Source organism: Lissotriton vulgaris, chromosome 2_1, assembly GCF_964263255.1.
Source record: "Lissotriton vulgaris chromosome 2_1, aLisVul1.2, whole genome shotgun sequence".
NCBI classification, from domain to species: Eukaryota; Metazoa; Chordata; class Amphibia; order Caudata; family Salamandridae; genus Lissotriton; species Lissotriton vulgaris.
In genome coordinates, this window is record NC_141687.1 from 97,021,461 (window position 1) to 97,049,356 (window position 27,896).

Sequence of the window (27,896 nt, forward strand, 5' to 3'; positions counted from 1 at the left end):
GGGAGTTATAGATTTCAAGGATTTGAGGCACAAAAACAATCACCCTAACAACACAGATACCCTTACACCATGGCCAAGGGAGTCCTTGTTGGTGCATGGCAGCTCATTGTGCGCAAACACAGAGGAAAAGGATAGGAATGAGCCATATCACATAGATACAGCGCATTCTTGCCCATTTCTTTTGACGCAGGGCAGTGCAGCAAGACTCCTTGCTGTGCTGCCCTGCGCCAAAACCTCATAAATGAGGCTCTCAATATGGTTTGGAATCATGCCAGATTTTCAGAATATTCAAAAATCTAATATATACACAATACATCTTAAAGAGAAATCGCATATAGTATGTTTAATTTTTAAACCTGGCTTCGGTCCATGCCTGGTGGCTCAACAGTGGACAAAACTTTAGAAGATCACCCTTGAATTCACAGACAAATCCACACATTTGGAGCATGAAATCACACTACAAGTGTCCACTGAACCCTAGCTTTCTACGCAGACTTTAAACTCTGGATGCAACAATACACAGATGTTAGAAACTATAGAGCACTACAACTGTCTTTATTTTCCTCTACAACTGTCTTTATTTTCCTCTTTTTGACAGAAATTTCTGTGAAGTCTCTTCTGCCTTTTTTGTCCTCCATTCACAAATTTCTGAGAAGCAGCATGTCCTGCATTTCCAAGCATCTTCTATGTCAACACCTTTCAGCTCCCTCTGTCCTTTCCAGTAAGAAATGTAGTATTGAAGTTGCTCTCGTACACTTTCTTCCCTGAAGTCCACAATCTCCACTCCAAGTGGACTGCTGTTCTCCTGGTGGCAGTATTCAATTTTTAAACTGTCAATAGCAGGGAGGTCAGAAAATGTCAAGTTGAGGCATGTTAGCTCCAAGAGATCGCCAAAGGTACTCACAGAAAAGCCAGCTTTCTGAGCATGAGTCTGAACCTGTGGTCCCAGTGACTGGTTTGATCGCAAACAAAGGTGATTAAGAAGGTTTTCTGAATTTATCTTCCCTCTCACCATGGCATCAAACATCAGCTTATACATAGAAACCTAAGTGGGAAGAAGATAGAAATTAGTTACTAACCAAGTCTGAAATGCCCTTTTCTTAGAAACATTACGAACTGAGAGGACAAACATTTATTTCTATGTAGAACTGCTATTTCCAGGCACAAATTCATACTTCACAGGAGATTTGCAACTCCGCTGAAGGGACAATTTTTTAGACTTCGTGATAAGTTAAATGTGCACAGGAAAGGTGCCAATTACAAGGAATTCAAGCTTTTTACAAACATGCAAAGCCCTTTTATAGCCCTCCTACCTGCTCTGGCATTTTCCATATGCAGTCAATCAACAGCATCTTTTGTAGTGCATAATCAGGGGCACCACATTTCATAAACATTTTCATGAAACTTTGAACAATAGTTTTATTTTCAATCTAGAACAAACATGTAGTGAGGAATCCATTATTACTGTAATTCAAAATAGGATATCCCTGAAATTAAAGACGCATAGTTGACCTAGACGGTAGCTGGGCTAGGCCTATCCAATGCCTCACATATTTACTTGCATCTATGGAATCATGTAATTTGAGTGCTCTGTAATTGCTATCGAACCCTCTCTTTTTTTATGGTATTTGCGACTGCTGAACAAAATATGTCCGATATGAACTGCCCTAATTTTTTAGTTTTTTTAATACATCTGGTTATATAATTATCCATAGTGTTATAAGCACGAAGGGTTATACATGCAACATTTTCATACCTTTGGAGGAAGAATAACGGCACTGTTCTCTGAGCACCGCCAACAGCGGCTCTACCGCCAATGCAAACAACAACAGGAATAGGGGGCACCCCTGCCGATTGACACAATTTACCAGAAGGGGCTCAGATATAAACCAGCCTGTCAGCCTAGTGTACAGTAGCCAGGTCAAACGAAGGTAACAGCCTGTGATACCAAATTTAGGAAGGATCACAAAGAGTTAATCCCACTCCAGGGAACTAAATGCTTTTTTTCAGGTCGAGGACCAGACAGCCCGATTGTGGCCAATGCCGGGGAGAGTAGGCAAAGAACGTGAAGAAATGACGGAGATTCAGTGAGGTGTTGCGTGCTGGTACAAATCCATTCTGGTCAGATCCCACCAACGACGGGACTAGAGGGCCAGCCGGTCCGCTAGCACTTTAGCCATTATTTTAAAATCGGTGTTTAGCAAGGCCAGTGGGTGATATGACCCAGGATCAGACAGGTCTTTGCCCCATTTGGGCAGGGGGACAAGCAGCGCCTCCTGCATAGAAGGGGGCAGTGTTTCAAGCACTGTGTTAAATACCAGCTACAAGTGTGGTGTCACTATGTGGGCATAGGTTTTATAGTAATCAGATGGAAGACCATCCCTGCCTGGCAACTTGCCTGTGGCTAGGGCCTTTATCACTGCACCAATCTCTATAGAGTGATAGGCTCTTCCAAATCTATCAGCTGAGCCTGGTCTAAGACCGGTTGTGTGATTTAGGAGATAAAGGCATTTTGTTGTGAATCACTAAATGCACTTCTCAATGTATATAGGGCCCTGTAGTAGAGGGCCAGTTCAGCATGTATAGCATCTTGCATATTAAGTATCAGACCAGCTTCGTCACGGAAGACTTGTATAGGGTGCAACATCTGCTCCTGTTGAATGAGCCATGCTAATAGGCTCGGTCCGATTTTGTGTCGTAATTTATGCACGCAAGTCGTTCCAGCAACTCTGCCAGCTCGCCTTGCCTTGCCTCTAGGTCCACCGCCACAACTGGTAACTATGCAAACGCCAGCCCAACACCACCTCCACTCCAGTTAGCAAAGTGCCAGTGTTGCAGGGATTTCTGTTCCTATACAGAACTGTGCACAGAGACTTAGGACCTCAGCGAATTAGGGTGTACCAAAACTCACGTTAGTACCCAAAATCCCCTACCAGGCTAGCATCAGTGACTCAATGGTTCCTTGTCCTATAGCAAATACACCAATGATTAGTTAACCCAGAACATGCGACTTAGGATACCTCAGGTAAGGTGTAAACAGGAACACTCTTTCGTTATACTATCATACCAGTGCAAAACAGGGAGTAATTAGAGACACAAGCTAGTTTGAAATATTTATTTCTAACGCCGTGATCTCAGGCGCAGTACCTTAGCTAATTCAAACAGACATATTATGAGAAACAAGATTGCCAGCATAATTCGTATTCCATAGAATACAAAGGGAGAAAGCATGTTATAATGCTAAATGGAAACAGGTTTTACATATACCTAGATTTCACCCTCCCTTGCTAATAGGTTATTTTGTAACTAATAGAAGGTCTCATAGGCTTAGACAGGTGGCCCCATACCACTGGTACTCAGCAGAAGTGGATCACATTGAGTTCTGCATGAGCTCTCAGCATACGAATGTTCTCCAAGTGTCCGTGTTCATGCATACGCAGTGCATTATTAAACGTTGCAATATCAGAGGTGGCCACAGCTGCATATGTGTAATGGCTAGAACGTGCACTGATCAGTTAGAACAACAACCACTGTGTCTAAGATAACCTTGACGGTCTCGGCTCACACTGTACAGACTAAACTATCGAAGCAGCTTAGAAATGCAGCAAAATCAGTTATACTCGTGTGAAGCAAAATACTTAGTGTTCTCTAAACACCAGCGCAAATGCGGGTCATGTGCAAAGCAGAGTAGGAAAGTCAAATGGCGCTTAAACTTCTAATAAGCTCATGCCAACTTAACACTGTGTAAATGTACAGAGCATCCTCACGACAACAGACAGCTGCACATGCACTGTATTAGTGAGTCACTTGCATGGGCCTTGCCTGTCTCCCGCTCCCAGCAGCTCTACGCGGAGCAGGCCCAGGTCCGACCCCGGACTGATTGCCGCTGGTCCATTTACCTAGCTCCTTTGGTCCCAGGTAGTCAGCAGGGCATTCTAGAGCACTTTAGGCTTGCAGCATACTCCAGGTTGGCATTATCGAGCAACTGCAGACTAGGATATCTGCTGGATAATGGGTCAGGGAGTGGGAGCCTCAAGCATAAGCGTCCCCCATCTTAGCCCGTTGCCAACACCCCCCCTTTGAACTTCCCTCATGCACTAAGAATGAATGAAATAAGTTACTCATCAGCATTAGTGATGACAAAATAAATATCAGTTGGGGGCTTGGTCTCGCTGAGCAGCAAGATGGCTGCTCTGTGAGGGGGCTCTGTCGGCCCAGACAGGAATACAGTACAATCCTTGTGTATTGAGGGTTCCCGCTTGTGCGACTACACCAGTGCAATACGCGGTAGTACGCTGGCCCATGTTCGTAATACTCCAGAGCCGGCTACCCCCATCCACCTGGCTGTGAGCACACAGGACTGAGTGCCAGTCTTGATGCCTTTTTCCCATGCTGGGGGTGTCGGAACTATGGCCCGTCGACGGAACTCAGAGCTGGGACGGGCTCACCATATGATGGGTCTGCGACTTATGCTGCCGGTTATGCCTCATTAATGGAAGTGACCGGCATATTACCCTTTCGTTGGGCGAAGCAGACCAAGTGATGAAACAAGAAGTGTGTGCTCGGTCTTCTATTATTTGAGGCAGCACGGTGTGTCGCATTTGATCAGCATGAACCCCAGCCTAGGCTTTGGACATAGCTCTTCCTCAACCTGGGTTACTCTATCAGTCTGCAAGAGTTAAAGATGGGTACGCCTGCCCAGGACAGAGGCCTTCTCATGCCCCTCCTGCGAGGCCTGATCTGGGAGGTGTGGCGGGGCCTGGGCTCAACAAGATAGCAGTCTCGGAACATCTGTGATGCATTCCGTGGCAAGTAGATAGACTGCTCACCCACCGGTGCCCTATCAGTTGTGAAAACTACATCTACTTACCAAGATACCATTGGACTTCTTACTTGCAACTGGCCACAAAAATGGGCAAACAATGTAAACCAGACTAAGCTTTCCTTTGAGAAAAGATGCCCTACTCGTAAGATTGAAAATACCTCGTATCAAGATGCAGACACAGCACAGATGGAGGAGACAGGCATGAAGGATACAGATCTCCAGGAGATATTCATGGATGTGAAGATGAGCTTAAAAATAATAGACTCCAAGCTAGACCTGCTCACTTCTTGCCTTGTTCATGTCAAAGAGCGGGTAGATCCACACAATACGAGACTCGACCACCTTGAAACCCTGGTCTTGGCTGTGGATGATCTTCAATCGGAATCGAAGGAACACCTCCTGCGAATGGATAGAGTACAAGAGCTAATCAAGGCCAAAAATGAAGATTTTGAGGCCTGCTCAAGGTGCAATAATCTCCGCATAGTGGGCATACCTGAAACCGTAGCTATTTTTAAAACGGAGGACTAGGTTGAGACTCTGCTGCAAGACAGTTTCGGAGAGGATCTATTACCCGTCCTTATTGTGGAGAGAGCTCATTGATCCTTGAGCACCAATCCTCCAGTGGGGATCTCTGCCCGACCAATCGTAGGCCACCTGTTGAACTATCGAGATACAACCCTTAGGCTGGCCCGCGAGAGAGGACTGATCCAACATCAAGGTAATAACATCTAATTTTATCCTGACTTCACTTTGGCTGCGATGGCGGCCCGCTGGGATTTTCCACTAGCCAAAAAGGTATTGCAACAGGCGGACATGCAATATGCCCTCTCATACCCTGCTAAGCTCAGGATCTCCCACTCGAGTGAAGTACATTATTTCACAGACGATAAACCTCCTTGAAATTCGCAAAACAGATAGCGAAGACCAACTGATTCCTGGCGGCCTCGCTGCACTCCTCAGCGGAGGCGCAGCTTATTGACTACTGATATCTCCCACAAACACTTTATATAGGTGTCTCAATGTTGGGATAAGGGTATAGGATGTGTCCAGATGACAGTACATAATCATTATCAGTGTTCTTGTAATGATGTTAAAGATGGTGATGTCACCAATTGCTTCGTTACCCACATTACCATGCTCCCATATTGCATGGGACCCCATAGGCTCAACTGCTTGGCCACTCAGCCATTATTGGTAGGTTGTTTGCCCAGTGACTTCACAGCCCGAGGGATCATTTCCCATTTGTTGAGTTCATGGGGTAGATTTTCACAACCTATACGGAGTGCTGGGGTGGCTGGAGGGAGGGAGGGTGGCAGTATGTTATTTGGAGTTTGGGGAAGGCGTTGTGGGGGGATATCTATGGTTTCCGAAAGATAGTTGGATAAAATCAAGCACTGTTCCTTTGTTGTACGATGGTCTACTGTACATGGTACATAGGATACAGATGGTCTCAACATGGGGCATTTTACCATAAACACATCCAGTTATTCCCTAGCTATTACAAGATAGGATGACCAGCATGTCCTGTCTTACATGGAACGTGCGTGGGCTGAACGACGGCCGGAAGACTCAATTGGTACAGGCCTATCTAACTGGACACAAAATCGGCATCTTACATGAAACCCATCTGGCTAAGACCCCCGCTTGTGGCCTACACATGTTGGTGGGGAGCAACATATTCAACGTACTCCTAGGTCACTATCCTGTTAAAAAAGGGCCTGCCAGGGCAGACAATTATTTCAGTGACAAAGACAGACAATACATTACACTAGCATCCCTTAACACTGGCTGCAATAAATGGTTCCAACACTGAAGTCCCAGAGATCTTCACAAAGGTGTTTCACCTAATTTCTGAAATTGGTACCCGGAAAATGCAGTTTGGGGGTAGACTTTAATGTGTCACTGGAGTACTCGTGGGACAGGTCTAGTATCTCTCAGCATCCCCCACCCCCAGGCGGCCAACACCTTGAATACACTGTTCTCGGACAAACACTTGATAGATATCTGGCAACTCACACACCGTGATACGCACAAAGGTCTTGTCTCTCCTCACACCTTAATGCATGGTCCAGAATCAACTTCTGGCTGACCTCAAAGGATGTACAACAATGGGCCATATCAATCCTTCACCTGCCACATACTCTCTGTGATCATTCCCCGGTGAGGCTCGTCCTGCAGATTCTCCAAACTCTGCCCCACGCATTCACCTGGCATCTTTCATTGGGTGCCCTTACGCAATGCAGCTTTCAAAGAAGAGATCCAGATGGCTATTATGGAATATTTTGAGCTAAACTAGAGCTACCGGAAGCCTTCAAGGTAGTCATAAGGGTCGTCTGCATTGCCAAGTGAAATGATACCCTTAAGGCTATCTGTGCGCCACTCACCAGACTGGAAGCCGTTCTTCCATCATTTTGGGGTGTGTGGCTTGGACGGCAGCAGCAATGGCTGCCTGAACGCGTGGCTCGGCACACAGAAGAGCGTTCAAAGCCGTATTCAGGAGATAAACCGCAGATTTTGAAGTCAGAAAGACCAGGCTTCACCTCTCCTCGTCATGTAGCTCATTCTGGCGCTACGACTCTTGTTTTAATTGCCCAGGAAAAGCTAATTCCGGCATCGCTTCCAGAGACCCACGGACCCGAGTCGCGCAGCCTCAAGATGGCGGAGTGCCGTTAAGCGATGCTATCCTAATCCTGGCACCGTTGGCCCTCCGGCTGTCTGAATAACGGCGCTTCACCGTACTACCTCAGCGCTACAAAAGGTGGGTGATTTGCGTTGCGGCCAATACGAGAGGAGTAACACCGATCTCAGACTCCGTATTGCCCGACTTATTAACGCGTACTGGCAGTGAGGTATTACAGCACCTTCTCAGTAAATTGCATTGGTACCTGCGCTCTTAAAAAGGGATGTATGCAGCGTAGCGCAAGGAGCTCTGCTTTTAGCCCCCGCCTGACTCCTAATCTCTGCAGATAATTGTGAAAGGGCAGGTATGGGTTTGGATGCCTCATGCTTCTGCCACAAAATGGCAGCGACTGCAGACTCCTATACCCACAACCTGAATTAACCTCTAGGGAAGCAGCCGCTTCACACAAAGCACCAAGTTGGCTCCTTGTTTGGCTCCTGGTCTCCCGATGGTACATAGAAGTGTGGTTGCGAAGATAGACAACAGTAGGCGAACTCGCAGCTCTTCAGACCACAGGACCCACCTCTGATATGACGACGCCATCATACCCACTCTGGCCTTTCGCCTCACTATCAATGCCTTAGGAGGAACGCCACAGGAAGATTCCATCCGACGCCTGCAGATAAACAGCCCGCACGCACTCACTCACTCACTCACTCACTCTGATCTCTACGCGCGACGCCTGCTCCAATACCCCAGCGTGGTTTGCACCCATTAATTCACGACAGCGCAGCATGGTGAAACAAACCCCATTGCCTTGAAAGCCTACCTGAGCAACCTAAGCTAACCATCCGTGCATGAGACCTATCTGTGGACTGCTGTTGCTACTCTGATTCTCACTGCACCCACACCGGTGATTGGGGAGTCGGGATCCCTACCAGGGAGTCTGCCAGTCTCGACACCCTGTCCGCAATACTTGTTTACAACCCGCAATAAGCGCTGTTCTTCTAAGTGCTAGCCAGTACTTCATAATCCCAAGGCAAATCTGCGCACCAGGTCAAGACCCTAGCAGACTTCCCACCCGCATGTGCCACTTCTCACAATAGCGCTGGAGCAATCCTTTGCACTGTGTTCCTGCGTCCTCATCACTACTATTGGCACAAACATCCGGAACAGAGCGGTATTTAACAGATCCTGAGCTTACAGCAAGAGAGAGCAGGAGAATAAGAGAGGGCAAGTGGGAGCAATTGTGAGGGTACCGAGTTCTTCACATCAGAGCATTCCCGCATCCCGCCTCAACCCTGCCTGACAATGACGGATAGGGAAAGCAGAACCAATAACACAAAAGTACGTCCAGAACTGTCACCTTCAGAATCTCCAATCAAAGCCAGGTCAGACCTAACAAGTACGATGACCATGATCTTAAAAAAGCTAGCAGAAGTCCATGACTTAGCTAAATCGCCAAAAAGCAACACAGATACTATGCAATGAAACTGGAACTTACAGCAATCCGTGACGTGAATGACAGGACCTCCCAATCCTCCAAAATCATAAAACATCTCCAGAACACCACATATGATCTCAAAAGACAAAACGCCGAATTGGAGGATCTTAACAGGAGGAAACATACATATTTTTGGCGTTCCGGAGAATTCAGAGAAGGCTGCGGCATCATGTGTAGCCTTCCTTGAGGCCTGGATACTGATGATCACGGGGATTACATTCCAACACCGCCTGGAACTCGACAGAGCACATAGAATACCAACGTTCAATGTCCAGGGGAGAAAAGGCCCTCAACCCTTGATCTGCAAACCACTCCGGTACCATGCTGAGGTCATTTTGCAGTTCGCCAGGAAAAACCATCACGTCACCTGGGAAGGTCAACACATAATATTCACCCAGGAGACCGTTGAAACGAGGAAAGGTTTCCTTCATTTGAGAGATCAACTGAAGGCGAAAGACATCCAATTTTCCTTTGCAGGTCCGTCGAAGTTTAAAATCGAAAATGGCAGACCACATCTCTTCTCTAGCAACTCAAGACCTTGCACGCCATGTAGAAGATTCTGCCTCACAGAGCATGGACCTGACCAGGGGATCTTCCAACAAGCTGAAAACGGAGATCCAGGACTCTTCTATCCCTTGAACTGCCTGGTCAAAATGCTCCACTGGTATTGCAATTTGTTTCAGTATCTTAGCTTCCTTCTGTCCAGATGGCTTTCTATACTAGTTCCTGTTAACAAAAAGTTGCCTATTGTCAAGCTGGCTTCATGCCACTTTATGTCCCTGCCTGGGGCAGTTTGCTAGAACTCTCTGGGTTCTGTGGTTGGGTTATGTGGTAATGTTTAGAATTATAAGATGCAGTCATGATGCTGTGGAATTGCATCACGCTGAATGTTCTAATGTAAACCAGTATTTGATGGGTTTGCTGAAGGTTGCTGCATTAAACTTATACTCCATTAAAGATACTTCAAGAATTTATAAGAAGTTTCCTCTGTGGATTACTACATATAGTTATGTACTCCCATGACAATTTTCATTGTTTGCCAAGTTCGAATCTGTCCAAACCCGTATAAAGGGGTACACTGGCTCATGTGCTTATAGTCACCTATGATTCTTGATAGTTACCACGCATAAGCTGTGGTGTAGTTCTTGATCCATTATTCTCCTGAAGATTCAATGTTCCATTTAATTTTTCTGTGCTGCCTTTAGACAGGTCTTCGAATTTTTCGGGAGGGGAGGAGGTGGGTGGGGAGGGAGGGAAGGGATGGGGGAGTAGGGGAGCAGGAGGAAAGGGGAGGGGGTATACGAGGGTTGGGGTAAATGTAATTTTGGCTGTTTCACTTTTGTTTATTTGCCGTTTTTTATATTAGGTTGACAGTACCTCCTCTGTAGTATCACAAGTCATGCACTGCGTGCAGGATCCAATTCAGACATCACACGTGTCTGTATGAAAGAAATTCCACAAATAACTAGTCCCATATCTTGCTGCGGTTACCATGCAATATGTTGCACTCAAAGTCACCGTCTTCCCAATTATATTTGCCAATATGTCGTTCACTCTCCTAGCGATCACCACCCTCTAGATAGCTCAGACTAAATCCCTGTTAGAAAATCTCAACATAGGGCCTCAATGATCCAGTGAAACACAGAAAGGTCTTTGATTACTTAGCAAAATCAAAAGGGGACGTTATCCTACTTCAAGAGACCAAGCTTTCAGAGGAAGATATAGGTTTCATAAATCTTAACTGGGTCTCACAGACTCTATGCTCCTCGGCCGTTCACAAGAAAAGAAGGGTGATTACCCTAATCTCAAAGAAATCAAACATCTCCATTATCTCACACACTCATGACGCCGATGGTAGGCTATTAATTATCCACATGATGAGAGACGAGGACCCCATCCACGTGGTTAATATATACGGACCTAACTCTGACGACCCAGACTTTTGGGAATCTGTCTCAACCTCTATTGAGAGCATACCACAAGATTAACTCTTGATTATAGGTGGCGACTTCAATCTCCTATTAGACCCCTATTAGACCGTCAATCCAAATGCATATATCAACCATCCCGCTCTCACGAGTCGCTCATACGCATGTGTTCCAAATTTAATCTAAGAGACTCCTGGTGCCTCCCTGATGGGAGGGACTATACATTTTATTCGGCTCCACATAATTCTTACTCCAGAATTGATTATATTCTACCTCTAACCCTTTCACTCAAACTAGTTTCTGACCATTCATGCGTCAGTACTACACTCGCAGGCTCTCACTCTATACTACCCCCAAAGTGCTGGCGCTTCAATGAGGAAATACTTTCAAATCCTGAGAACCGGCAAATAGAGAACGCTATTCGGGATTATATCACATCAAATGATTCCCCAGATTCAAACATCTCCGTGTTTGGGATGCTCTAAAGGCTACAATTAGGGCGTCATTATAGGCATTAGAGCGCGGACTAACAAAAAACTTGAACATGGAACTGGACACTTGAAAAAGATATCAAGGCTCTGGAAATCGCCCACTCCGCTAACTTAGAAAGCAAATCTTCTCTGGACCAACTTATTAAAAAGAAATAAAAATATAACACATTTGTGAGTAGACGCGTCGGAGTATGGATCAATAGGTTTAAAGTGCTTAAATAATGTGAGGGGAATAGAGCAGGAAAGCTGCTTGCGTCTTACCTCAAACATAGACCGAAACAATTCACCATAACTTCGATTAAAGACTCCGCTAATAATATCCACACCAAACAAGACAGGCCTTCTATGAGGACCGCTACAAAAACAAGCTGACATGCTCTAAAATAATAATAATAATAATAATAATAATAAAGACATTTATAGAGCCCATGGTTAAAGTACGCCATCTCGGCGTGTCCCCGCGCTAAAAAGAGAGCGGAGAAAAAACTCATTAGGGGGGGGGGGACAGTGCGGGGCAAAGGGAAATAAGTAAGTTATAAGGAGAACAGATAATTTTTAAGTTTCCGTCGGAAAATAGTTTCTGAAGGCTCCAGGCGGAGAGAGATGGGAAGTTTATTCCATGCTGTGGCAGCCGCCACTCTGAAGGACCGACCTCCCATTTTTTCTCTCCTGTAGCGGTGGGTCACAAGCGTGCCCATACCGCTAGATCTCAGTGATCTACGTGGTTCGTACCTGGTAACCAGACCGGTCAGATAGCCGGGGGCTTTATGCCAGATGATCTGATGACATATTAGGAGTGCTTTGTACTTTATTCTTTTTTTTCACTGGGAGCCAGTGGAGGGCATCCAGGGTGGCTTTAGAGTTGGCTCTTCGTGGGCGTCTAAGCACTAGGCGGGCTGCAGCATTTTGCAATATCTGGAGTCGTCCTATGCTTTTGCTAGAAGCTCCCAGGAAAAGGACATTACCATAATCGAGGCGTGACGTAATTAGTGCCTGGGTCATAGTGCGCCGGGCCTCCAAAGGAAGGAGATCTAGGGTTTTGTTGAGAGTCTTAAGGACTCCAAAGCACTTGCCTACTAGACGGTTGATGTGTGTCTCATAGGAGAGTGTGGGATCCATCCATATCCCTAAGTTTTTGGCTTCAGTACATGGTGTAGGCATATCGCCTAAACAGTTTGGCCACCAGTCACATGTCCAGAGTCGTAGATCACCACCAACCACCAAGTCTTCCGTCTTGGATCCGTTCAATTTAAGGCAGTGCGTATCTATGCAAGTGGCCAGTGCTTGCATACAGGCTCAGCAGCCGGTGTTTGGGTGAGGTTGAGTAAGAGCTGTGTATCGTCGGCGTAGGATACAAGCTCTACGCCGAACGATTGAACTAGCTCAGTCAGGGGTGCCATATAGAAGTTAAAAAGGGTAGGAATTAGAGCAGAGCCCTGTGGCACTCCCTGTTCCAGTCCCCACTCTTCAGACTGAAATGAGCCCCGTTGAACCTGAAAGCTTCTGCCTGTCAGAAACGATTTAAGCCAACCGAGTGCTCTATCAGTCACACCTCCTCTGTTCAGACAACCACCCTAAACTCTCAGAAGATGACATTTTTGCACTAGGGTCCCTCTTCACAGACAAAGAACTTTTGTCCCATCTTATTAAAATGATTTAACTCGATTGCTATAAAAGGAAGTGTCTCCGAGTCAATGGGTGAAGCCACAATAATTGTTATCCTCTTTAAAAAAACTATCGCCCTATCTCACTTATAAACCTAGATTGCAAAATCAATGCAAAAATCTTAGCCAACAGACTGAATGCTATCCTCCTAAAACTGATCAGCAACTCTAAAGTTGGCTTTCTTAAATACCACATGTCCAATGATAACACAAGACTACTGTGCCATGTCCTAGAGAAAGCTAAACTAACATCCACCCCCTCTGTTGCCATCACCCTGGATGCAGAAAAAGCGTTCAACAGGGTGTCTTGGTCCTTCTTAAAGCAATGTATGCAAGCTTTCAATCTGGGTAAATCCTACACTGACATGGTAATGGCCCTATACTCTTCTCCATCTGCCCAGATCGCCATAAATGGCACCCTGTAGGACCCATTTCGATTAGAACAGGGTGCCAGGCAGTGCTGCCCTCTCTCGCCAGCACTGTTTCTCCTGGCCCTCGAACCCCTCATAACGGATATAAAGCGAAAAAGGCATTACGGGAGTGGGCTTCGGGGATACGCGGGTGCAACTGGCAGCATATGCGGATGACATCCTGGTGGTTACAGAGAACCCAGACACTTCCATCAAGGCTATAATGACCACCATAGAGAGATACTCTACCTACTCTGGGTACAAACTGAACCGGGACAAATCAGAGGTTAAGCCCCTAAACATCTTTGGCACCAGGGACATGCTAGGTAATTCCGGTCTCTCATGGCAGACTGGATTTATTAAGTACCTAGGTATTGAATTTGGCAGCACCCTTCTTGAGACCCTTCAATGCAATGAGTCCATCACGTTGGAAAAAATTAAATCTCAATAAGACGGCTGGTCTCCTCGCTTCTTAACTTGGTGGGGAAGGGTCGAAACCATCAAAATGATGATCTCCTCTCTAGTAAATTATCTCATTACAATGCTACCTCTCACCTTGTCCTAGGATTTTCACCACAAATTAGACAATTTACTTTCTAAATTCCTATGGAAAGGGTAAAAGGCAAAGATTAGTTTAAAAAAAACTCTGCCTAGATAAATCTTTAGGAGGGGTCAACTTAGCGGACTTCAAACTGTACCAGACGGCCTTCCTTGCCAAGCAAGGTTCTTATTAGCTATCATCCCCTGCTGACTACACCACTGTGTTGCTAGCCGTAGAGAAAGCTCTTTTTAGAAACCTCGTCCCAGCGACCGCCCTAACTGCTAATCCTTGCATGGCCACTTGCCCAAAATCCATCTTCCAGAATACGAAAATCGCCCTGATGAAAATTGAAAAAGACAAGTTTACGGCGCTCTAATTGGGAATCGTTATGGTATAATCACGCATTACTTTACAAAGGGAAGCCACTACACATTGAACTGTGGATTAAAAAATGGTATCTTCTTCCCACACCAACTGCTTGGTGACTCTTCAAGGAACTCCAATCCAAATGTGACCTAGACCCGTTGGAGTTTTACACGGCTGTGTAATTTCTTGCGACCGATTAGCAACCCATCAAATAGTGTTTTACATTCCGAAAGGTTTATAACTAGGGTAACAATTTCCTAAAATGTCATCACACCTTTTTTCGATCCCTTAATCCGCTGGGAAAGTTAGTTTGTTTAATTAAAAAATGGAGAACAGACCACCCCGCCCCTACAAACCAGGCTTAACTGCCCCTTGATAATTATTCCCGGGTCTGGCTTTAGCGGGGCATTACGGACCGCCGGAGCGTGTGAAATTCACTTTGAGTTTTCAGGCTGCATGTTTTTTTTTGCTGCTTGTTTTGTTTGGGGGGCTACTTTGAGTTTCCAATGAAGGGAGGTGAAGCGCCCCTGGACAGGGGTGAACAGCAGCTCGGCCTGGGAGGGTGCTGTGTGTGTGTTGTTTTCACCCTCTTTCCTCCCTTTGTTTGGGCCTGCGTCTGCCCAGCCGCCTCAGAGCAGCTGTTTCAGCACTTGGCGTAGGACCCCCATGGGCTGGTGCCCGCTCCAGAGCCTTTGAAGGGCTTGCCAGGCTTGTGATGGGGTGCTGCGGTCGAGAGAGGGGGAGACGTGGGGGGTTTGATTGTGAAGCTCAAGCCGCAACAAGCAGCACCAGAGAAATTAAAGGTTCTCCCTAGTGAAAGTATTCCACAGTCTTGCAGGACACTGCGATCATTTCTTTTCTAACTTTAACACTGAGAGCAGTGTCCTTTATGCAGGCGCTGCGCTGAGTGTTAAAGGGAAAAAAACAAGCAACGCGGCACCTGTGCTCCACATCCCGGCCGGGGATGAGACATGGGGGGGATAGGAGCGCGAGGGCTGCTCGCGCATGCGCTGTTCCTGGTTCTGCGTCTCGTGCGCAGTGGCTGCGATGCAAACTTTAGAGGGCTCCTGTGATCAAGACAGAGTATGCCGATGAAGACACGAGACCAGCGCAAAGTCACCACAATTGCTGGTAAGTGGGGTATATCTACATTTAAAAAGACTTACATGTTGAATGTTGTGTTGTTTACGTGTCGACTAAAAGCCTGGTGTAAGTGCAGTGTCAACACGAAAGTGAAACTGCATGCTTTTGGCTCGGGACAGGAGATGTGTGCGTGGCTGGACGTGCGCCACCACAGACCACAATATGCTCGTGCCCCGGTCTGTCTCCCTTGAGAGGCATATCAACAACAATAGGTCTCGAGAACGAGACCTAAAAATGCTATTGGTAGTGATGGTGCTATAGGAGATATTTGTTTAAGAGACATTTGTTAGCGCCTGTAAGGTTTGTGTGAGGGGCGCTAGGCCCTCATTATGCAGGTGAGAAATAACACGCAGACACACGCAGACACAGTGACTGGGGATGGGTAATGGGCCGCGAGCACGTGCGCTCAGCCCCTTTAATTGGCCAGGGTCATCTGACCTATGACGCCTGGTGGTGGGTGGGTGTTAGGTGTGCTGGTACAATGAAACTGAGACACTAGACCGTGTCTTACGTTACTACATCCCTCCCAACCTTAGTTAAGAAAATTACCCTAACTAAAGTCCATCCTGTGGGAAAGAATATGGTTCACCCAAAACTCCCATAACTCAGTCACAACGACTCCCACGTGGTCTTCTCCACTACTGATCACGCCATTTGCTGGCAATGGTGTCTCTTCTTGCCTTGGCAGACTTGCAGCTTGTTAGTGAGCTGTACAGTCTCTCTCGTTCTGTTTCACATCCTGTGAATGTGTAGAAGTAGGACTAGCAGGTCCCAAGTGTGTTGCTTTCCGCTGGACCGTCCTGGTCGAGGTGTTTGGTTCAAGCTGGTGTCTGTTTCTGACGGGATCTTCAGCTGCAGGTTATCCCTCTCACGGTGTCCTCTCTCACTGGACGACCCGGAGGCCCTTTTCTGCCGGGTTCCCACTGGACCGGAGGACATGCCGCCTTGCCGCTCCAACGTGTTGAAGGACGTCGCTATGGGTCCTCTCTCTGTAGCCGAAGCTCCACCTGAAAGGGTGTTGTTGGCACTGGTTCCGTCGTGTGCGACCTTCGGTCTTTCAGGATCTTCAACAGTCCGTCTCTCGTTGTGGGATCCTCTGCCACCGGTGTCCTTGAGGCCTCAGCCCCTGGATTTCCGCGTCCCTGTGTCCGTTCCATCCCAGAGGTGGTTTTTGCCAACAGACCGGCCTGCTCGCTTCCGTCCTTCCTGGGTGACTGTCGGGTTTGCAATTGGATGCTTGCTTCCAGTGGTGTTACATGTGTCCCGGTCGTGCGTGTGGACTGTCGTGCACCTCTCACATTCTCATCGGTGTTTCCCCTTCTGGTGTGTTGTAGTGTCTTGGTCCACACTCCTCTTTGCTCTGCTCCTTTCTCTTGCCTTCCTGTCGTCGTGCTGCTCAGACCTCTTCTCCTTTCTTCTCTTTGGTGGTGGCAGACGTGCCACTCAGACCGCTTCTCCTTTCTTTCTTTCTGTGGTGTCGTGCCACTCCTTCTCCATCGTCCTTTTCGCAACGCGGTCTGGTCACCTTGCTGTCTTCATCTTCCGGACTAGACTTCTCCAGGCAGCATGCACTCCGCCTGTTTCCCCCTGGTCTTGTCCTGGTTCTCGGACACTGTCTCCTTCTTGTCTGTGACTTGCGATCTTCTCCCTTGACTCTGGATTTTGAATTGTGGTTGTCGAAGTTCGCTTGTCCATGTTCGTGAACTGTGTCTTGGTGGTCCACTCTGCCGATACTGGCAGGCTATCTTCGGTTCTCCTGCTGGATACTTGCTATGTCACTGTTTGTTGACCCATGCTTCGGTCACCTTCTTTCCGCGACCCGCGGTGGGTCGGCTTTTGGTGCGGCCATCTGGCTGTCCGACTTCTTGGATGCGTCACGTCGTGTGACCATCCAGGTTCTTCGTGCGACCATCTGGTTGGTCGGCTTTACCTTCTACGTGAATCCTCACGCTTTGCCGTCTTCCGTGTGCTTGCTCTTTCTGGTGCGCTCACCGTTCTGGTGCTTTAGCGTTGGCGCGCTTTTGTCCGCACTCTTCCTGTGCTTCATTAGGTGCGGAGGGTTACGTTACCACTCCTTCTTGCTTCTTCGTGTTCAGGTCGCTTCCCGTTACTTCACGGGGTGTGCTTGCTTTATTTCTGAGACCCTGGAGCAGTGTCAGCGGTTGTCGCGCTTCCTCCGTGTCGCACTCGCCTGGTGGGGAGTCTTGGAACCACTGTATCTTCGGGTGGTGGTGCTGTAGTTTCCTCCCGGCAGTTGCAACGACAAACTGTGGCCATCAAGTGCTGCTCCGCCTTTGGTAGGTCTCTGTGTGGCTCAGTGTGTCCGGTGGTTTGTGCTACTGCTCTGTCGTCCTTCTCCTGGTGCATGGAGTTCCTTCACTCCTTGCACTTTCCTGCGCAGCGCAGTGCTGTGCTGTCCTGGTATGTGTGTGGAGTCCTTGCGCTCCTGGCGCACTCCTGCACTTTGTAACTTCCTCTGCAGCAGTTCCGTGGCTTGGCACCACTCTACGAGGTCAGCGTTACTGTACCATCCTACTTGCGCCTTTGTCAATCCTCATTTTCACTCTGCCACGTAGGCTCTACCTTTCTACGTGCTGCCGCTCCTTGTCCCTCAGCTATATGCAGCTGCCATCCAGCCCTATGTAGCGGCTATGGTTCGTTGGCTTGCCCATGCTTTTTTGTTTCCTCACCCTCTGCAGTGCAGGACAACGGTCACTAGATGGCAGGGTGTCCTTTGGGTCGAGAGGCTCTGGCATCGTCCCTCATATTGTAGGCCTCGTGCACCATCCCTCGGACTCTCAGCCTCGCTCTACTTTATTATCCAGGCTGCCTGTTCCAGGAATGCACACTCAGGCACGGCGCTTGTCCAGACATCATGACCGGTGTGTCTCTGCTCCCATCACTGCCTCATGCTGCACCCGCTGCACTGGGGCGGTGAGAAACCAGCGCGGCTCCCGGGGACTGCTGCCTTCATCTTGGGGAGTGTCTCTTTCCTCCCCGCCGCAGCCTTCGCACTCCACACGCAGCACGGCGGGGAGGGGTGTCGGCCTTGCCGTCTGTAGTGTTCGCAGCTGCTCCTGCCGCTTTCCTTAAAGCGCTGTCCCTGGGGTCACTGCCCTTTCTTGCTGCCCCACCTTACACACGCTGCGGGGCGCTATGTACCGATTCGGCTCGTCGCTTGCCAGACGCTTCCTTCACCCTCCTCCGCCCCACCACTGCAGCCTCACGCTTCACATGCTGCGCGGCGGTGAGGCTGCTGGCGCTGTTCTCAGGACAGAGGTGTCTCCATTACCGCGGGTGGGCTCCGCTCAGCTTCTCTTCGACGTTCTTTCACCCTTGCCGCGGCAGCCTCGCAACACACATGCTGTGAGACGGGGACAGGAGACGCTGCAGGCAGGCCACGGGTGGGCTACGCTGGCCTTGCTTTATGTTTATTGTCAGCCTTCTCGCGCCCGGCCGGGCGCCGAGACTATGAGGGTGGGCTCCGCTTGTGTAGACAGTCATAAGGGGGTCGCTTCTTGCTTGCGCGGCCCCCCCAGGCATTTCCAGCGCCCTGGCTCACCTGCGGGCCACTCGGGCTTCACTGTACTGGCAGCCGGCACGGGTGGGGTCCGGTCGGTCGGCTCTACACCGGTGGGGCATTGTGTGGAGTCACTGTGTTGCGGCCGACGCGGGTGGGCTCCGGTCGGTCCGCTCCTCTTCACCCCAGGTAGGGGGCTCAGGCTGGGCATGGGAGGTGCGGGGTAGGCTCCCGGTCACCTCCTTCTTTGTTGTGTCGGCCCGGGGCTTAGCAGACGCCCGCGGGCCTCCGCTGATTGTCACTTGCTGCAGGGGGGGGGGGTGCTCATGGCACGGGCAGCATTCTCTCCTCCTTTTCCCCCCAAATGTTCAGGCTGGTGCACGCATGGGCACCAGCTCCGCCTCGTCGCCAATGTAAGGTTTGTGTGAGGGGCGCTAAGCCCTCATTATGCAGGTGAGAAATAACACGCAGACACAGTGACTGGGGATGGGTAATGGGCCCTGAGCACGTGCGCTCAGCCCCTTTTGTTGGCCAGGGTCATCTGACCTATGACGTCTGGTGGTGGGTGGGTGTTAGGTGTGCTGGTACAATAAAACTGAGACACTACACCATATCTTACGTTACTACAGCGCATATGTCCGATAAGACAGCAATCAGTCAGATTATGACAGCATGGCCTACTTGATTGGGCTATTCTGCTTGAGATTGCAAGTCTATGTGTAGTTTAGGATCAAACTGGTGCACTATTCATCTTTTCATGTTGTTTTAAAATAATGGAATATAGCTGCTACACCATAAAGATCGAATGGAAAGGCAGGTCACGCAGATTTATTTTTTTGGCTCTTCAGTACCTATTTTCCTTAGGTGCTCCTATTCGAGAGAGGGACTAGGAGGGTACTAATTATCACCTTATCTGCATAGTTTGACTGTATCCCATAATTTTTAATTCCTTTATCCTAAAGACCTGATTACTGTATATGATACCAAAGGGGGGTCGCAACATGTCGGCAATTATAGGATTTTGTTGAGGCGTTCGCTAATAAAGTACATTTGAGTATACCTCTATGTACATTTTAATCTTCTTTCTTACCAAAAAAAACAGCACCCTAGTCATTATCCTAAAAATAAATCTATAAGAACTAGCAGGGCAATAGCATAGAAATTCTCGAGTGAGCCCGCTGGGATGGCATTGTTCCTACCCCAGTGTGAGAGGTTGTCCAATGATGAAGCATGCCTTGATAAGTTGAAGACTCTTTAGATGACCCTCTGTCCAGTTGAGACTATACTACAAATGGAACTGTTGCAACTTCAGTATATTCAAGTAGTTTATTGAGTGTATTAACACTCCGTGCCTTGTTATTTCCCACTGCTGACAACAAGGCAAGAAATGGGTAGCGCCTGTACCTTGGTGTATGTTTAACAGGAAGATACCTCTACTTTTAAAACGGTGTCTGCGGAGCTTGTTACTCACTGAAATCTGAAGGCCAAGGAGGGCATACACTCAAAATAGAGTTTTTAATATCGATTTACATTAATATCGATTAAAAAATATAGATTGGACATAATATCGAATGGACAGAATATAGACAACAAAAATATAGACTGGACAGAATATAGACTACAAAAATATCGAATTTGAGCTAAGCTAATATCAATTTTTAAAGTGTTTTTATGTTAGTATATGTTTGAAAAGTGTATATTTATTTTATTATTTATATTAATGAATTTTTTTATGTATTTAATTTTTGCGTAATATAATTCTGTAGCGGGTTGTGGGTTTATAGGGGAATAGGGTGGGAAGTAATTGAATTATAATTAAATAAATATGTTCATTTAATTTATTGTTAATTGGTAAATAATTTGTATTAGTAAGTAACTATTTTTAATATTATTTTTTTAATTGATTAATTAATATATTATATAAAAGTGTTAATTATTTTAATTAATTTGCAATTGGTATTAATATTTATTTTATTTATATATGAAGTATTTACTTTCCCTACTGTTACACTCACTGGAGTGGGAATAGTAGTTTTTACCCTCTTGCTATCCAACGCTTTCCCTACTGTTGCCCTCACTGGAGTGAGAATAGTAATTTTTAACCCTACGCTATCCAACACTTTCCCTACTGTTGCACTCTCTGGATTGGGAATAGTAATTTTTACCCTCTCGCTATCCAACGCTTTCCCTACTGTTGCACTCATCGGAGTGGGAATAGTTATTTTTACCCTCTCGCTATCCAACGCTTTCCCTACTGTTGCACTCATCGGAGTGGGAATAGTTATTTTTACTCCTACGCTATCCAACGCTTTCCCTACTGTTGCACTCACTGGAGTGGGAATAGTAATTTTTACCCCTACGCTATCCAACGCTTTCCCTACTGTTGCACTTTCTGGAGTGGGAACAGTAATTTTTACCCTCCCGCTATCCAACGCTTTCCCTACTGTTGCACTCAAAGGAGTGGGAATAGTAATTTTTACCCCTACGCTATCCAAAGCTTTCTCTACTGTTGCACTCACTGGAGTGTGAATAGTAATTTTTACCCTACCGCTATCCAACGCTTTCCTTACTGTTGCTTTCTCTGGAGTGGGAATAGTAATTTTTACCTCTACGCTATCCAACGCTTTCCCTACTGTTGCACTCTTTGGAGTGGGAATAGTAATTTTTACCTTCCCGGTATTCAATGCTTTCCCTACTGTTGCACTCACTGGAGTGGGAATAGTAAATGTTATGCCTACGCTATCCAACTCTTTCCCTACTGTTGCAATCACTGGAATGGGAATAGTAATTTTTACCCCTACGCTATCCAACGCTTTCCTTACTGTTGCACTCACTGGAGTGGGAATAGTAATTTTTACCCCAAGCTATCAAACGCTTTCCCTACTGTTGCACTCTCTGGAGTGGGAATAGTAATTTGTACCCTCCCGCTATCCAACGCTTTCCCTACTGCTGCACTCACTGGAGTGGGAATAGTCATTTTTACTACTACGCTAGCCAATGTTTTTTCTACTGCTGCACTCACTGGAGTGGTAATAGTAAATGTAACCCTTTCGCTATCCTATGGTAAATATATTGTATACTTTATAACAATACTATATATATATATATATATATATATATATATATTTTTTTTTTTTATGTTTATTTATATTATTTAATAATTTTAATGTTATTTAAGTATTTTAAGTATGTTTAAGTTAGTTATATTTATTACTTCATTAATTTTAAATTACTTTTAACTATTTAAAAAATTCGATATTTTGACTATCTATATTTTTTACAACAATATTTTTGATTCAATATTTTTGTACTTACCTGTTTGGAGATAGGAAGTCGATATTTTAGCATTCTATATTTTTTACTCGATATTTTTGTAGTTCTATATTTTTGCCATAGATATTGTTTCAGTGATCCGTCAAGGAGATAAACTTCCATGACTCAAGTGTTCTCTGATAGCATTGAATACCAAAACGATTTAATCCAGAGAAGACCTGATTGTTTTCCCTCCTTGCTTGTTCAGATACTGGATGGAGTGGTGTACTCTGTTCGAAAGAGAAAATAGTTTCTTTTGATTCTGGAGAGGTAGACTTTTAGGCTAAGATGAACTGCTCTAAATACTAACATGTTGATCATATTATTGTTCTTTCAAGACTATTTCCCTGGAGGGGTCAGCTTATCTAAGTGGGATCCCCAGCTTGCCAGTGCACAGTCTGTCATGATGGTTTGTTCCATGTGTAGGTTACCAGAAGACGACTCTGCATATATCTTCTATAGACATATTATACCTGGGACTATCAAGGCGACAGGCTATCAGAATGCGTTCTTCTCAATGAGAACGACATCTGGCACCACCGATCCGCTGAGCATCCCTGAAGACACAGCATATGTAACCTAGTAAATGGTATTCAGAAAATATAGACTATCATAAAATACAGGAGAAAGCTGCTTGTCTGAACACTGGGTGAGGCAATGACACAAGAGTTAAACAGACAACGATTGGTCCATTGAAGGAGGCACTTAAGAGTTTTTGTCTCTAGCGCTGGTCCAAAATCTTGAGCTATGAAACAGAGTGAATAGAAGATGTAGGTATTGTTCACTTTTTTCTTTTCTGAAAATACCATATGCTTTCTGAGATATACCTTTGAATGATTACACCAGATAGAACATTTTACACTACATAAGAGTTAAAGTAAGAAAAAAGTGAAGATAAGATGACGTACAATCTACCTACCTGGAAATAGTGATTTTTTTTCTGAGATTCTCCAGGCAATGAGGGATTTCCCCGAGTCTTTAACTCATTAAGTTCAAGTTCTCCTTTAGCTGTGTAATGTATTTCATCAATAACTCCCACTAAAAAAATACCTTCCATTTCTCCAAAAACTGGAAACTCACGAACTCTTCCACCTATTGTGCAAAACAGGAAATAGGACAGCCAAATCTTAACACATACGTTTCTCAACACACACATCATAAAACTCATGTTTACATTTGTGTATCACTTACACACCACATTACGATAAATAAGTGCCTCTGTGATGACACTTAAGGCCAAAAAGTAGACTGGAGCTACTTGTCTGGAGGATAACTGGTCTAGCAGTTGAAGATGGAATGTTCCTACTGTTTCCTACAGGCTGATTTGCTAAAGGTTAGTCTCTGTCTAGAGTGGCATAATGAGTCCACTGGAGTCAACTTTGTCAAAAAAGATGGGACATGCACAACCATTAGCCAATTGAAGGCTACGATTTTTAAGGTGACACATAAAAAAGCCAATCCAAAGCTTGGGAGGAGTCAGGCTCCACAAAACAGATACAACAGATCGACTAACAGCGCAAGCGCTGTATAGGCTCGACCTACAAAGATGTGGGTCCTTTGAGCGCAATGCTCTGGTCTATTGGAGAGCAGCTATTATGTATACTTACTGTGACTGATGTCAGCAAATATGCTGGTTCTATTAGAAACCTTGGAAAAAGGGAACGGTAGAACGAGCAGGCTTGATACAATAGAGAATGCCAAAACACAAAGACTACAGCTATCCGAGCTTGCCAAAGACTGTCAAGGCATACAGGAATGGAGATAAATGCTTAATACAGGTTTGGAACAATGGAATGGGTATGTGTGAAACATTAAGATCACAGGAAATACAGGAAACTTATTAACTACAGGAAACTTTTTAACTACAGGAAACTTTTCAACTAGATTTCAGATACAGAATAGAACATTAATTCTTCTGCCTACATGAGGTTGATGCTACAGAATAAATGTAGGCACTTATAGTGACATATTCTACTGATGTACTATGGGTGAGGTGGAATTAGAAATACATTTCCACAAAACGGGGATGGCTTCAAGACCAGACAAGCAATTTGTAGACATATTTACATGAAATATCCTTTGGCAGGGTTCAGTTACCTAAAGAGCAGTGAATTGTACTGCTTCTGGAGATGGATACCTCAGTTTCAGACAGTGTTGTTTAGTCCAGGTTTTAGTCCACTTTCTTGCTGGATTCTCTGGGCTGGCTGAAGGTTGCAAAGGTGACTGCTTCTGACTCAATGTTGTTACAGCAAAATACATAAATATAAAATGCAAAAGTATATCCCTTTTAGAGTTTAAAATTATTAAAGTGGTCTTTGAAACTATAAAAACCAATCCTCAGGATATAATGAAAGTGATGGAAGCACGTCCCCCACAAAGTACAGGAAAGGCTGAACAATAACACACTTGTATCTGTTTTATGTTGCGCACTGTGGGACGGTAACTGACATTATTTGGTTTCCTGTGAAGTACACGAGTGAACTGCCATGAAACCCACTCTTTTTAGTCTTACATCAATGGGGTAGATGTATTACAGAAGTGGAAGGCAAACATTCCCAATATAGGAAATTATTTCTGGTTATTTTATTCATTAACAAGTGTTCTTGATCTGAAGAACATTCAGTACCCAAACTGAAGACTGCTTTAGAGAAACACTGTTCCAGAAAGAAACTGAATACAGATGCAGTCTACTGAACAATTATGATGCATGGCCTCATGAAATATATTCCACAAAAATTTGAATTAATGGGAGTTAAGACTAACGGCCTGAATACGAGTTGGGAGGACAGGTTAATCCATCACAAACACAACAGATATCCTGGCTGCCTTATAACCAGTTCTATTATGTTCCGTTAGATATAATGGAACTCGTTATAAGGATCTTAATACTTAGGTACAGATTTGTCCAGAGTCAAAACTACTACACGGAATTCTCCAGTCACTTCAGGAACTGCCTCCAAGTGAAAATAATGCAGGAGCATAATTACAAGTTTACCAGACTAAGACCACAGTAAGTACATTATACGAGTCTGGCTAATGGGTTCCAATTAATATGTTAGTTATGATCCAAAGCACAAATAGTTTTAGAAAGACTGTATTGATATTCTCTAAGTGCACTGCAGCAGTCTTTATGCTGGGAGGTTAAGAACTTAGGAGTAGCAATGAATCTTGTTCCACTTTGTTTAACAGTAGGATAAATCCATCTAAGGCCATCTACAGGAGAATCCGTAGGGAAGCCTGGATGCTAAAGGAGGTCAAGAAACACAAAATAGCCTTGCTAGAATAAACTAAACCTTTCTTGGTCTAGATCACAATAGATGGCTGATGGGGCTTAGTCGACATACTTTGGATGTATCCTTGAATCCTTATTTACAATGTTTGTTTTGATGTGCTTAGGTAGCACTACCCTGTTTAGATATATGGAACACTGGCTTTATCCCCTTCCATTCTCTTGGTCACCATCTCTCTTACCCCCACCCATTGTGCACAGTTCCATTTCTCGAAGTATCATTTAAAATGTAATACAGTGACTCAAATGCGTTGTTGAGTTATCTGACCTGATTCACAAAGCAATTTTCAACCTCATGGTGAAAGATGGCTCAATTTACATATGTCAGGTATCCACAAACCTTGCAGGAAAAAATGCATTAATGACTCATAATTGTACTCCATAAGTACCATTGCTCAATAGTAAACTCCTTGCAAGGGATGGGCAGTGGGTAGTTCAAAGTGAGGTTTTACTTGAGAGTTTCAAACCCCTTGCCACCTGGAATTGGTGACAGATTTGCTTCAGCAAAGGGTTGGAGTAACTCCACCTCTAGGGTGGAAAGCAAAAAGGTCACACCCAACTTTGTGGGTAAGATGTTTCTCCAGAAGAAACAAAATTTCCAAACGTGCAGACAAAAAAAGTTAGCAAATATGTAATATCTGTACCTAGTGCTGAATTTTATGGCGATTACAATTCTATATGGGCGAAAAATAGAATTGTCAAAGATCTGTTTTAGCTTTCCAGGCATACTACTGCCATTGTGAATTATTTCAAAACATATTTAAACTGCTTCTATTCCAAGATTTAGTTCTGCAGGTGAAGATTTACTACTTTTTTTTTTTAGGAGACTGATCTGTTTACGTGATATTTACTTTTGTTACAACATGAAAATTCTTTAAAAAAACAAATGGTTTAAAAAAATGTCTATTGTTCATTAAAATCACACTTTGCATTGTTCACAATGACTGTCAAAATAGGATTTGAGCAGACTGATTAGATGCACTTTAAAGATAATATCTTGTAAAAGGTCAGTAAAAGCATACAACTGCATACCCATTTTAGTAAAAAATAAACCCGAGTTCATAGAAAGAAGATATATCTAACCAACATCTGCGAAAGAGTCACATGGGAGTTAGCTATGGGTTCGAACATTCTAATCAATAATTGGCTGAGAAAAGCACAAGCACTTGAGAAGTATGGTTGTTCGAATAAAGAAGAAAGGCCAGTTTACCTGTGTCCAGTAAGTGAGTCTTTGTGTAGCAGGCAAAAAAAAGCTTGGACTACTTTTAATTTGGTGAACCATAAAATTGATGTTCTTCAATTATGTACCAACAAAACAAGATTGAAAGTTCGCTTTCCTGACAGTGTTTGCAATATACCCAAAAAGAATGGGAGCTCATTGACCAGCGACATTGGCATAAAGGTTATATAAAAGTTGAGGATGTTAAAATCCAAAATAGTTCTAAGAAGACTGATGAATTCAATTGCTCTCTAATAATTGGAAATACTTTCATGTGTATGGGAAAATTCATAAGATATAATATTGGTATATGTAGGTTTTTATGAAGTTTAATGAGACTTTTTTATGGTCTTGCTACAGACATCATTAGTTATCTGGGAGAGACATTGTACACAATACTACATGGAGTTGGCTCTGGGTTGCTCCCTTTCAAATTCCTGGCTTACTTTCTTGCCAATTCAGTCCCTGCTTCTGATTTGATAGCTTTCCTTCCTACTCTGGTCTTGTTTTTACAGAATGTCATTCAGTTGGTAGCTTCCTCCACCAATGTGCACTGCTGCAGTTTGATGTCACAGTGGAAGCGCCTCTATCCCACCACTCCTTGTGTTATGCAGCATGGTGGCCATCTTGAAACTATATCAAATATTGCATCAAGAAGTAGCAGCATTTAGGTGTTAATGTGCTGTGTCACAGAAGTGTTTGGGTGGGAAAGAACCAGAAGAGATTCTAAAGGTATTGCTGGAGGTAAAATATCCTTAACAGTAATATCTGTCGTTAGATTTTGTCCTGTTGAAACATCATTCTGGACTGAATGATCCTGCTCTATGTAGCCTTGCTACATATATGTATAATCCTGTAGGCAAAATAAAAAGATTACAATCTTCTATATGATATTTAGCGGGTCAACCGTTAGCTATACTATGCTGATAATGCTGTGAAGGGCTGATCGTCTGATATGCATACGAGAACTGATGGTAAACATTTTACTGTGCCTTCCGCAGACATGACTCTTAAAAACAATTTAGGAATAAAAATGTTCTCGAGAAGGCACATTATCTTGGCAG

The 27,896-nt window shown here is 45.0% G+C and overlaps 1 protein-coding gene across 1 annotated transcript in view; it reads right to left on the minus strand.

Moving 5' to 3' along the window:
- Nucleotides 1-328: 328 nt before the first annotated feature.
- Nucleotides 329-27,896, minus strand: part of EXO5 (exonuclease 5) — a 62,188-nt gene continuing 34,620 nt past the window's right edge. Inside the window, exons 5-6 of the mRNA XM_086954534.1 lie at nt 23,244-23,416; nt 329-1,045 (exon numbers count right to left, since the gene is read on the minus strand). Of these exons, the coding sequence (XP_086810660.1) occupies nt 578-1,045; nt 23,244-23,416 (641 nt within the window). The 3' untranslated portion in view covers nt 329-577. The remainder of the gene's footprint in view (nt 1,046-23,243; nt 23,417-27,896) is intronic.